At 50.9% G+C, this 12,388-nt stretch overlaps 1 protein-coding gene across 1 annotated transcript; it reads right to left on the bottom strand.

Annotated features, from left to right (window-relative positions):
* Positions 1–2,195: 2,195 nt before the first annotated feature.
* LOC121166775 (ankyrin repeat domain-containing protein SOWAHC-like) lies at positions 2,196–3,881 on the bottom strand. Its single transcript, XM_040996061.1, has one exon. It carries the CDS (start codon positions 3,879–3,881, stop codon positions 2,196–2,198), a length of 1,686 nt encoding a protein of 561 aa, XP_040851995.1.
* Positions 3,882–12,388: the final 8,507 nt, after the last annotated feature.

The raw sequence follows: 12,388 nt of genomic DNA, 5'->3' as shown, positions 1-12,388 counted from the left end.
GTGTAACTGGTTATTAGCACAGATTGCCAAGAGATTAACAATGACCCGGATGGTTCTGAAGTGTCTGTTCTTGTGGTTATTTTGTCTTTAATGTCTGTAAAATTTAGCGCTCCTCCATGGGAAGTTATAGCTTATTCTGCACTAGATACAGGTAACATGTATAGATTCAGGAAAAAAAAATAACTTTTTCACCCTCAAGGAACGTAGTTTTAAATTACACAAAATGAGTTTTCCACCCACATGTACGGAGAAAAAGTCCTGCTCAAATGTAAATGAACGGTCCACTTCCATAACCCTAAAACAGTAAACTCACATAAATGTTCCTACATATCTTACATAAGCACTTTTCAATTGTCTCTGAACAAATTTAGTTGCCATCTAGAGAGAGATGTAACATGCTCTGCACATCCATGTTCCAGAAAACTTGATGTCCAAGAACTGGAGACACCCCAGCTCTGTGGGACCCACGCACGGCTTCATTCACACTGCAGGCTGTCAACTCATGCCTCGTCCTGCGCGCTGCAGCTACACAAGTGTCAGCAAATTCAGGACTTTGCTTGGTCCCTATTGGGTCCCTCACAAACAGATTGAACATGTATACAAGTTAAACTTTAACGCAGTAATAAAGCTAGTCATTCGAACATAAATGAAGAACAGCACCCCAAGTCTTAAATTCGTATGTAGATTCAACAGCTAGCAGCATTTAAACATAGAGATAGTCCCATCTCATTTCTTCCCTTTCCTAAAGTGCCATTAGTAACTGGGCGGCCCCAGCATTTCAAGAACTACACTGTAAGTGTCTAATAGATTTAAGGGATCCTGGGAAAATAGGATTAAGCGTTTGAAATTTGCGAAAGGTTGCCGTAAGCCACAGAGACTACTAATGTATCAGTAAAATTAAAACTGTCCCTTACACGAGAACCATCAGGCCGATGGAAAGCTCACTCCACAGAAGCCTCGGCCCACTCCTCACTAATCGAATCGTCTCAATCAGAAACAGTTTCTGTAGGTAATTTTGACCTAAGCACCGTGAAATGCGGTTGTGCCAAGTGGAAGCAATGTTTGGTGATTCCCCAGGATAAAAAAAGGCAGCGAGTTTAGACTTCTACAACAGTAAAATCGGACAGAATCAGAATGAGATCATATTTACAAGTACCTTAGGTGGCTATGTTTATAAACTCTAAATTTGTGTCACCATTACTACCGTACCTTGGCACTGAGTGCAGTGATGTTAGCTCGTTGGAAACCATCCCACAAGTTAATTCCAGTGCACGGCTGCTCAGTAATTCAAATGGAAAAAAAAAAATAGCTGAACTGCCACTTACAAACAGGTGACCAATAGGATTCCTATGGTTATTCACATTATTCTTGAATTGCTACTTCTGCGTTTCAGCTCTCATCTGGCCCTCAGTAGTACCTCAAACATCAAATGCAATTAGTGAAAAAACGAAAAGGAGCAGCATGTAGCTTTGTTCTCACAAATACTACCAGCTTCACTACAATTTGAATTTAAAAAAAAATTTTTTTTGTTGTTGCTCTTGGAAGAGTAACCACTTAAAAAAAATTACATAAAAGAAGTGCAATGTATTCTGTATGGTATCCGGGAATGGGTAAAGCAAGGGAAGTCTAAATTATTGGCTGTCCCTCAAATCTAAATTCATCTCTGGTCCTCAGAAATGGGCAAGCGGGAGAGGAGAAGAGGGCAGAGGGGTAGGGGAGAGGAGGGCAGAGGGGGAAGGGAGAGGAGGGCAGAGGGGTAGGGGAGAGGAGGGCAGAGGGGCAGGGGAGAGGAGGGCAGAGGGGCAGGGGAGAGGAGGGCAGAGGGGCAGGGGAGAGGAGGGCAGAGGGGTAGGGGAGAGGAGGGCAGAGGGGCAGGGGAGAGGAGGGCAGAGGGGCACAGGGGAGAGGGGGCAGAGGGGTAGGGGGAGAGGAGGGCAGAGGGGCAGGGGAGAGGAGGGCAGAGGGGCAGGGGAGAGGAGGGCAGAGGGGTAGGGGAGAAGCAGGGCAGGTGTGGCGCGGCGGTGAGGAATCCTTGCAGACCCGCTTCTCCCAGGATGCCAGCCGCACGAGGCGGTCCAGCCCCTCACGAAGGCACCATCTAGCCTCACTCAGTCTTTCCGGGCTGTTTCTTATCCACACCGAGCATTTCACTCCTGCAGACACACCAACCTTAGAAGGTCTCCGGGAAATTCCTTTTACCCAAATACATTGGATTTAGGTCTCAATTTGAACGAGGAGGAGTGACCCTTGAGAGGTCGGTCCTCCTCCTCCTCTCCTTCCTCCAGTGGCTGCTCCGGGTCCCTGAAAGAGGGCGTAGTGTGAATAATCTGGGTTCGGAAGCGGATTTTGTTGAGTCTGGGTGGTTTTAACCGTCCACTGGAGCTCCCCGAGGCTTTGCGCCCGGGGTCCTTTGCTTTCCCTCCAGCCCAGCCCTCTGGCAGGTGGTGGTGGTGGTGGTGGTGGTGGTGGTGATGGTGGTCGCCTCCATCCTCCAGGACGTGCGAGAGCCTGTAGGTGATGAGGTGGGAGGGTAGCATCCTGGACAGCCTCCAGCGCCCCCCGACACCGCTGCCAGCGCTCTCCCCTTCCAGGTCGTCCAGGGCCCCCACCAGGCTCTTGATCTCCTCCGCGATGCTCTGGCTCAAGTACTGGGAGGCCTTCCTGCCGCTGTAATCCCTGATGTCCACGTCGGCGTCATAAGCGCCCACCAGCAGCTTCACCACCTCCACGTGCCCGTGCATGGCCGCCAAGTGCAGGGCGGTGTAGCCCCCGCTGGTCCTGGCGTTGATGTTCACCGGCAGCTGGTGCTTGTTGGCAAAGTTGACCAGCATGGCTAGCAGCTCCTGCCGGCCGTGCTTGGCGGCCCAGTGCAGGCAAGTGAAACCAGTGATGAAGTCCCGCTTGGCCAGGAGGCCAGGTTCGCAGGCCAGCAGCCCTTCCAAGCTGTCCCACTTGCCTTCGGAGGCCGAGAGCATCCAGGCGTGCTCCAGGGGGTCCAGGGTCACGGAGCCCCCGCCGCCGCCGCCACTGCTGCTTTCTTCCTCGGCTGAGGACGACGCCAGGGAAGCGCTGTCTGAGTCGCCGGTGCTTCTGCTGCGCCCTGGCCCGGAGGTGCTCCTTCTCAGCTGCGGGGAGCTGCCCACCACGAGGTCTCGGACGTTATGGCGGACAGGCCTGGGGGTGTGGGATCCTCCAGGGGGGCTGCGCTCGTTCCCCTCCTCCTCGCAGTGGCTGATCGGGCGCTCCAGTTGGACCGACCGCCCGGCCACCGGGCGGCCAGGTGCGGCGAGTCTTCTCGGGGCCCCGCCGTGGCCACTCGTCCCGCCGTGGCCACCCGTGACCAAGGACGCGCCATGGTCAGGTTCGCGGCCCTGTCCGGGAAGCGCCTGGCTCGCTTCAATCTCCTGGACGCTGGGAACGTCTTCGGGGGATGCCGCCCCGCAGAAGTCGCCGTTCTCCCCGATCTCCCGCGGCTCGGCTGGGCTGTGGATGGCCTCGTCGGGCGCTGGCGCGGTGGTCACTTGGACGCGGGGCGGGTCCCCGGCGGGTGAGGGGGACAGCTGGCCCTCGCCGAGGAGCGCGTTCCCAGGGGGAGCCGGGGTCCCCTCCACTTGGGGAGGCGGCCCGGGGCACAGCTTCCTCTTGAGGTGCACGTACTTGGTGCCGTCGGCAGGATCGGTGCGCACCACGGCCACGGCGTTGACCACCTCCTTGAAGCGGGCGCGGGCTCGGGCGCGCTGCTCCGCCTCGCCGCCCAGGGCGCCCCTGAAGTGCTGCACCAGCTCAGCCTGCCGGGCCCGGCCCCCGCGCTCCGCCAAGAAGCGCAGCACCTCCTCGGGCCCCGGCTCCGCCTCGGAGCTCGGCGCCTCCGGGGTCTCCATCGGCGGTCACTCAGCCAGGCCCCATGGCGGGGACCGAGCCGAGGCCGGACGAGGCCGGGCAGGCCGGGCTGGCTCCCACAGGACACCGCCTGACGGGGCCGGTCACGCCCACCACGCCACGCCCCTCGCCACGCCCACTTCCGGCTCGCGCGCCAGGGGGAGTGGGGGGCTGCGCGCCGGGCGCCCCTACCACCACCACCACCACCACCACGGCGGTCCCGCCCACTTCCGGCCTCCGTTCCCGCCTGGACTCCTAACGCCCTGTTCCTCACGTTACGACTCGCTCCGGGTCGCGGCCGCCCCGCTCCGGCCCGCCGCCGCCTGGCGTCCACCAACCAGGGCCGATGGGCGCTGCCGCGCCGGCCACGCCCTGCCCCGCGGAGGCCGCCCGCCCGTTAGCCGCCCCGCCCCGCGCCCCGCCCGTTAGAGCCGCCCTCCCGCCGCCCCGACCACCAGGCTGCCGTGCGCCCCCGCCGCGACCATGGCCTCCCCTCAGGTGGCGCGGCCCCAGGTGAGTCCCGCGTCCGGCGCCGGGCACCGAGCCCCCTGCCCGAGCCCCGGCGTCCCAGGGGCGAACCCCGGGGGGCGGCCCGCAGCGGCTCTGCCCGCCTCCCGGGGCTGTGGCCCGCGGCCGAGCGCGCAGCGGCGGGGAGGGTCCCGCGCCCCGAGCGGTTCTGGGCACTGGTGACCGTGCGCTCCCTGCGCCCTTCCTGCCTTCCCCGGCTTTGCCCTGCTCCCGGAGCAGGCGCTGCCCTCCCCGGCTTTGCCCTGCTCCCGGGGCGAGCTCTGCCCTTCCCCGGCTTTGCCCTGCTCCCGGGGCGAGCTCTGCCCTCCCCGGCTTTGCCCTGCTCCCGGAGCAGGCGCTGCCCTCCCCTGGCTTTGCCCTGCTCCCGGGGCGAGCTCTGCGCCCCTTCCAGGTCTTCCCTGTTCCCGGGCGAGCCTGCCCTCCCCAGCTTTGCCCTGATCCTGGGGAAGCCCTGCCTTCCCTGGCGTTTCCCTGCTCCCGGGCGAGCTCTGCGCCCCTTCCAGGTCTTCCCTGTTCCCGGGCGAGCCCTGCCCTTCCCGGTTTTGCCCTGATCCTGGGGCAAGCCCTGCTCTCCCCAGGTCTTCCCTGCTCCCGGGGCGAGCCCTGCCTTTCCCAGCTTTTCCCGGCAGCTGGGCTGTCCTGGCTGCCTCCATTCTCACTCCTTGGCTTCCTGAGTACGTGCTCCAGGGTTCTCCTCACTTTTGCACTTACCCTCATCTGTTTATCTTGTTTGATAACCTCAAAGTATGGTCACATCGGGGTTTTTTTTTTAAAATTACTATTATTTAACTTTTTAAAAGATTTATTTATTTGAAAGGCAGAGTTACCTTGAAATGGAGAGGTCTTCCAGCTGCTGTTCCACAAAGGGCCTCTACAGCCAGAAGAAAGTCAAGGGTTTCACTTTGGGGTCCCATGGTCTTAGCAGGGAGCTGGATTAAATGTGGAGGGCAGGGACTCTAACCACAGCCCAGATGGGATGCCCGTGGTGGCTTACCACGCTATGCCACAGCATGGGCCCCCTGTACTTGATAAAGGGTGTGCAAGTTCATTATGCTTCCAGAGTCTTGACGTTCAGCGACCTGGCTGTGCCAGTGGAATGTGCCAGTGAATTCCTTTCTTTGAAAACATTCCTTTGAGCCCGTGGTCCCTGAAGCCCAGTGCCCTTCAGAAGCCCGGCTCGGGCAGTCTCCTGCACGGAGAAGAGTTCAGTATGTAGGAACAGAAGGCAGCAGAAGGCGATTTCCTTTTCAAGATTTAGTTAGTTCATGAGTTATACATAAAAAAAGCAGAGTTACAGAGAAAGAAGGAGGTCTCCCCCTCACTGGGTCACTCCCCGAGTGGCTAGTCCAGAGTCTGGAGCTGGTCTGTGTTAGTCATGGGTGCAGGGCATCTGTTCTCTGGGCCATCTCCCAGTGCAGTCCCGTAACAGGTGGCAGAAGTTGGGCAGCTGGGACAGTCATGGGTGCAGGGCCTGTGTCCCCTGGGCCGTCCTCTGCTGCATTCCCAGGACGTGAGCAGGGGTGCACGACACAGGTCGCGAAGCCCACACTCGTGGGATGCTAACGTGCCCACGCACGGTGCCATGAGAATTTTGATGTGGCGTTTTGGTAGAAGGCCTGTCCTTAACGTGCTTGAGGTCATCTTTCTCCGGAGACACTTGCAGATTTCACTGTAGTCGAGGGACAGTAGGTGAGGTCCTCTATGCTCCTGACTCAGTTTCCCTCAGTGTCTTTAACACTGTGTGGATCACAGCAGCTGTTGACACTGATGCGATGAAGATGAAGATGAAGGATGCTTCTGTCCGGCCAGGGGTACCACATGTGCAGCCACACGCAGCTCATTTCTCAGGTTCCCTCCATCACTTCCGGCAGTCAGCCACTTAGTTTTCATTTCTGCAATTCTGTCATTCCGAGGCAGTCACATGATCAATATGTAATCTTTTTGCCCCCTTTTTTCCCCCACTGGCGGGGGGGTGGTGCGGAAGTTGTGTGAAGAGCCTGCAGTCTGTTGCAGGTGTCAGTAGCGGCAGAGTGGTATTCTGTGGTGTGGATGGACCACGCCCTGTCTGCAGGCTGGGGAGGTCGAGGTACTGTGAATGATGCTGCTGTGACACAGTGTAAGCCCAAGGCTTCCCCTCTAGGAATACAGGTGCTGCTGCAGCAAATGCTGCCTGAACGTTTACCTTTAAAACAGCACCACACTGCTTCCCAGAGCAGCTATAGCAACCAGTTCCAGTTCCTCCACGTCCCTGCCAACATTTGATGTTGTCAGATTTTTAATTTGGTCCTTGGGGGGGGGGCGGGGGGGCAGTCCTTCGTTAGGATTTTAATGAGCATTTCCCTAAGGATAAATGTTGGAATTCCTTTCTTGTGCCTGTTTGCGTATGTATGTATGTGTGTCCTCTTTTGGGAAATGTTTCTTCATTTCTTGCCACTAGGCAATAAAATTCTGTTTTAGAAGAATAAATTGTCTAAATGTTTCCTAATTAGAATTTGAATGTATCCTGGTTAGATGTGAGTCCTTTTCTGATACATGGCTTGTAAACGTTTTTTTCTCAATCTAGTTGGTCTTTTGGAAAAAGTTTTAAATTTTGAAGTTGATTTTATCAAGTTTCCCTTTTACAGGTTGTGCGTGTGTTATCCAGTTTAAGGCTTTGCCTAACTCTGCATCCCGGAGATGCCGTTTTCCCGACAGTTACATAGACTGTTCTACCCTTAATGCTACCATCCATTTGGAAATGGCTTTTCTGTGTCAGATTTCAGTCAAGGACCCACATCATAGGTGGTCATTTAACCTGCTGCACTATGCGATTTTAACAGTTTTTAGATAGAAGAAGACTCACAAACGTACTGAGGGTTCGTGCCTTGCCCAGGGTGTCAGACTGGTTGCTGTTGATAACTGCCCGGTGCCTCCAGAGTTGCCCTTGCTGTGAATTGCATGCATATCAGGATCTAGGTGTTGGCTGGCTAATTATTGCTGGTGGTGATAGTGGATCTTAAAATAATGTTGAGAACAATGTGCCGTTTTCCTGTCCCTGTAATTCTCCTAAGATTGTCTTGAAGTCCTGTCCGAAGCTTTGCCATTGTTGTCCTCGTGTCTCCTTTCCTGTTTTCTTGGCAACGCTCCTCTTTCCTCTTCAGTTGTGTTTAAGTGACCGTGCTTTTGGTACCTTTTCTTGGTGGCTTTGCTTTGTGTCTTGAAGTTGAGATTCTTGGCTCTTTGCTTTCATGTCCTAGCGTTAATTAGCACCTTTGTGCCTCTGCGTGCTCTGCCTCTGCACTCATTACAGTGTGATGAAAGACCCGGTCCTGCTGGGGAGCCCCCGCCCCTTGGCTTGTCAGACTGTCCTTGGGCACTTAGTCATGCTGCCCCGCAAGCTTTTGTGTTGTTACTTAATGTTTTGTGTGAGTAATTTTAGTGAGCTCTGTTTTTTTTTTTTCTTTTGAATTAGATGATTTGTCTTCAGGAAGAGCAATCTTCATCATTCTTTGTACCTTCTCGTGTCTTCGAGGGCAGGTGGTGCGGGCTTTATTGGGAAACTAGGATCACCTTGGATCATTTGATTCTTGCTGAATGTTAAACAGATAAATTATAAATGCTTTCAGGTTATTTCTGGACAGATCGGCATCATAAAATAGTCCCAGATGTATTTGTCTCCGTTGAGTAATTGGTAGATTAATTTTGATGTATGGGAGAGAAGAATGGTGGTCTTAAGTTTTTAGATTCAGCTAGGGATTTCCTCTCTCTAAGATGTACAAAGCTTGTCTTCCAAAAACAAAATACTTCCTTCTCCAGGATTTTTCAAGGACATCTTTAAATCTTATATTTTCTTCTGATTTTATCTGATAGGAAGTTTGATTTAGGGGATGCTATATTTTAAATTTTTATGTGACATCCTTTAGGATTTGTTATGTACTAATTTGAAGATTATGGGGATAGGAATCTTGTGTTTCTCATAGTCTCAAACACATCCCTGAGGGATTTAAAACTCTCACTTAAAACTAAAAAGGCAGACATCATTATTTAGCATCCTGGGATATAGCACTTAAAATTTGTTAGCATTATTTCTTTAAATAAATACGTACCTTTTCCTCCATAGTTCCTTCTCTTTCGAATTTTATTTTTGGCAGTTATTCATACTTGTGTTTCTTAAAAACAAAAATCCAGTGTTTTGTCAGTGAGAATTTATCTGAAGCAGTTGAGATAAAAGTAATAGTTTATTACATCCTAGATGAATTTCAGGACATATCTAAAAGTGAATTTTTGGTCCCTAATCTTGAAATCCAGAGTTATATTTGGGCACCTGTTTTTCTGTTTGGATGGAATGACACGGCAGCAGGTGTGTGCTGTTTCTCTGGTGACTCACAGACCTTGCTGTCACAGGTGAGGCTGCTGGTTTTACCTGGGCATGAGCATTTCCTTCTGTGCCAGCTTCCTGCTGATGCGCACTGGGTGAGGCAGCAGCTGACCACAGGGGATTTTGGTCCTTTCCCCCATCTGGGCGTTCTGGGCTCCCAGCTGTAGCCTGGCTCCCAGTGACATTGGAGGAGTGAACCAATGGATGGGAGATTTCTGTTTGTCTCTCTGTGCCTTTAAATAAAGTGAAAATAAATTTTGAAATATAAAGAAATAAGCAAAGTTTGCCCCCATTGGACAAGTCTTAAGTCCTGGCTGTTTTGGAACAGTGCTGGTTGTCTTTCTGTGTGTTGAAGTTTTGATTTCTTGAGCGTAGTTACCATATTCTCAAGAACTAACTGTACTGGGAATTCGGGAATTCTGTATCTGTTTCATTATGCTTTTGCAGGCACTACAATATTTGTGATTATGGAATTTATAAATCAGTGGGTAAAGTTTCTGAAAGAGTACTCAGTGTTGAGCTTTGGAAAGGAAGGAAACACCAAACAGTGTGAAAGAGTCTTGAAATGAGGGTGGGAGAAAGTGAAGCTTTGGATTCCTACTGCTTCTGTCGGAGGGGAAGTGTGTGGAGACTGTAGGAAGAGGAAGTGAACCAAGAAGATGGAGAGGCGGGAAGGCGCTGCAGCCTCCCATTTCCCAGTTAAAACTGCTGTGGTGTCTTGATCCATTTTAAGCATCCTAATTATTTTGATACTTAATCCCTGAGACAACTGGTAGATATAAAATATGTGGCAGTTTTGTAGAGATTGCACAGTAACCCAGTAGCTAGTTCACAAAGGATGTTTCGCAGAAATGCTTCTTGCAAGAAGATGTGATTATATAGAAGGTATAGAATGATTTTTCAGGAATATCAGACTTGAATAATATAAATGTGCATAAAGAAAATGCCAGAAGGTGAAATAAAATGAAATACACATCGTGAGTAATCAGAGCGGACTCAGGTTGGGGAAAAGAGATGGCCCACTGGCTTGGCCTTGCTGATCTGCACTGATGACGGTGACTCCCAGTCCCTCCAGATGGTTTTCAGGCAAGCTAGGACCACGTGATGCTGATGGTGTCACGTGATGGCTGATCAAAGAGATGGTCCAAGAGGGTGACTTCTGCGTCTCCATTGCCTCCTCTTAAGAACCAGATTCCATCCTTTGCTGCGTGTGGATCCTACTTATGGGAGCAGGAAGGTCCCTAGTGTGTGTGTGTTAGGGCTAGGAGCAGTGAAATGCTAGGTAGAGAGTTGATTGCTACCTTAATTGTAACTGTTTAATATAAACAGCTGCTGGTATTACAAGGAAGTTTTGAGAGGAGCTGTTGGCTAAGCTAGTCCTAGATACATAGGTGAGCAGTTGTCCTCATGAACAAATTGCTGGTCAGTGATTCAGGGCTTTGCAAAAGCTATTATAATCCTCAGCATTTTCCCATTTGTACTGCCTGGCATAGGATCCACTTTATTAAGTCTTTTATTAAAATGCAGCTGTCTAGGGGTAGATCAGTCAGTGGATCGTTTTCCTAAGAGCTGTGACTCCTCAGTAATCAAGGGAAGGGGCTCATGTTGGCTGGACACAGAAGAGATGGGAAAAGGTGAAATGTTCTACTTCAGTGAATCTGTGTCAGGACTTGCTAATGTGTCTGGGAAAGCAGTTGAAAATGGCCCAAGTACTTGGGCCCCTGACACCCACACGGGGGACCTGGATGGAGGTCCTGGTGCCTGGCTTCTGTGTGGCCCAGTTCATTTAGGGAGTGAGCCAGTAGATGGAAGACCTCTCTCACTGTCTCTACCCACCTCTCCCTCCCTGTCTGTAACTCTGCCTTTCAAATGAATAAATCTTTAAAATTAAATAGACACTATCATATCCAGATGTGAAGATACAATGCAATATGCATCCCTACTTCCAAATCAAAGGTGTACTCCCAATGAAGCTGTTGGATGTAGCTAGGCAGTGGGATGCTGTGCTGTCTGACATTGTCTGTACCAGCAATGGAAAAGACTGATGGAATTACAGCTTGGTAGGAAGAACTATGCTATTGTAAGAATGCAGGGAAAATCAGTTAGGGGTGGCAGTTTGGGTGGGGAAACCAGACCTTACATAATTGTACCATAAACTTCAAAATAAAATGAATAAAGTTAAATAAATAACAAGTTGTGTTTTTTTTTATTTTTAAATCAATTTAATTTACAAAGTAGTTAAAATTTGATTTTAGTTCTCTCTAATGGTAGGAATTCAATACTAAGCAATAAAATCTGGGTCTCCCAGATATAGTCAATTGAATAATTTGTTGCTGGATGTTTACACTAAAAGCTAAAAGTCAAAATATCATATTAGTTAATAGGAAACTGATAATTTGCAGGAAAATGGAATTGAATGAATTTCTAAGTATGTCACAATGCATATATTCAGTCAGGTGTTGATTGGACGTATTTTGGATTGGCTTTTTAAAAATGTTTAAATGTTTATTTGCATCCACTGCATCTGCCATTGAGGCAGAGCAGCCCAGGGACAGAGAGCATCTTCCATCCACTGGCTTGCTTCCCGAAGCTCAGGGATGGACCAGGCTGATGTTCTGGGCTTCTGTCTGGCTTCTCACAAGCTGGAGCAGGAACCGAGTCCTCGGAATTCCTGCTGCCTCTCAGGAAGCCTGAGCAGGGAGATGGATCCCACATGGGATGCCCGTGTCCCAGACAGCAGCTCCACCTGCTGTGCTACAGCACCTGCCCCACTGCACTTTGCTTTTCGTTTATTGTAGCACACTGCTTGTCTGGGCATGCACACCAAGAGCTGACTGATGCAGAATGGAGGCTGGGGTCTTTACAGTTAACTGAGCATGTTGGAAATCAAGGCTAGACTGAATGTTCTACACGGCTCCCTGAAACTACGCGTTACGAAATAGGCAGCCAAGCTTGAAGCTTTGGCAAGGGTGTGGGAAATGACTGCCTTTCCATTTAGCTAGATGAAGATTTTCTCAGTAGTAAAACCACTAAGAGTATACATTTTGAATGTGACCTTACGGAAGTTGATTGCTGAGTTTGATCCTAGTTTTTGCTTTTTGTTTTCAGGTAAGATTGAGTTTGCTTGAGGACAAACGTTCCTTACCGCATGTCATCCTCTCAGCCCGGGGGCTGAGTCACCAGTGTTAGCTCCATCCATTTGGGCCCATCTGTTTATTCTGTTTATTTGGTTCACAAAATCTCTGTTGTTTGGTTTATGTTGTCACGTACCTCCTCGCCCCAGGCCCTCACGCGTGGCTTTGGCAATGCCTTAGTGTCCGGGCGTTTTGTCATCTGTTGCTGCCACAGGCAGTTCATTCTGACCACCTTCTTAAGCGCACGTTAATGCTGACGTCATGCTATGACGTCATGCGAACACTGCCCCGTTTCGGCACAGGCCGTGGAAAGGCTTTCCAGGAGCAGTCTGAGTACGCAGGCTGATTGTCATGTAGAAACAGGACCTTTTGTATGAGGAGCATTCGCAGTGATGGTTTCACATAGCACTGACTGCCAAGAGAGTCTAACACAATTTGAACATCTTAGTTTCACCTTTAATTTAAAGAAAACATTTGAATTTCGTCTTGT

This window comes from Ochotona curzoniae, unplaced genomic scaffold (genome assembly GCF_017591425.1).
Source record: "Ochotona curzoniae isolate NIBS_2020 unplaced genomic scaffold, NIBS_Ocur_1.0 patch226, whole genome shotgun sequence".
Lineage (NCBI taxonomy): Eukaryota > Metazoa > Chordata > Mammalia > Lagomorpha > Ochotonidae > Ochotona > Ochotona curzoniae.
The sequence above is the reverse complement of the archived record's forward strand: the minus strand, read 5'-3'. Positions and strand labels throughout refer to the sequence as shown.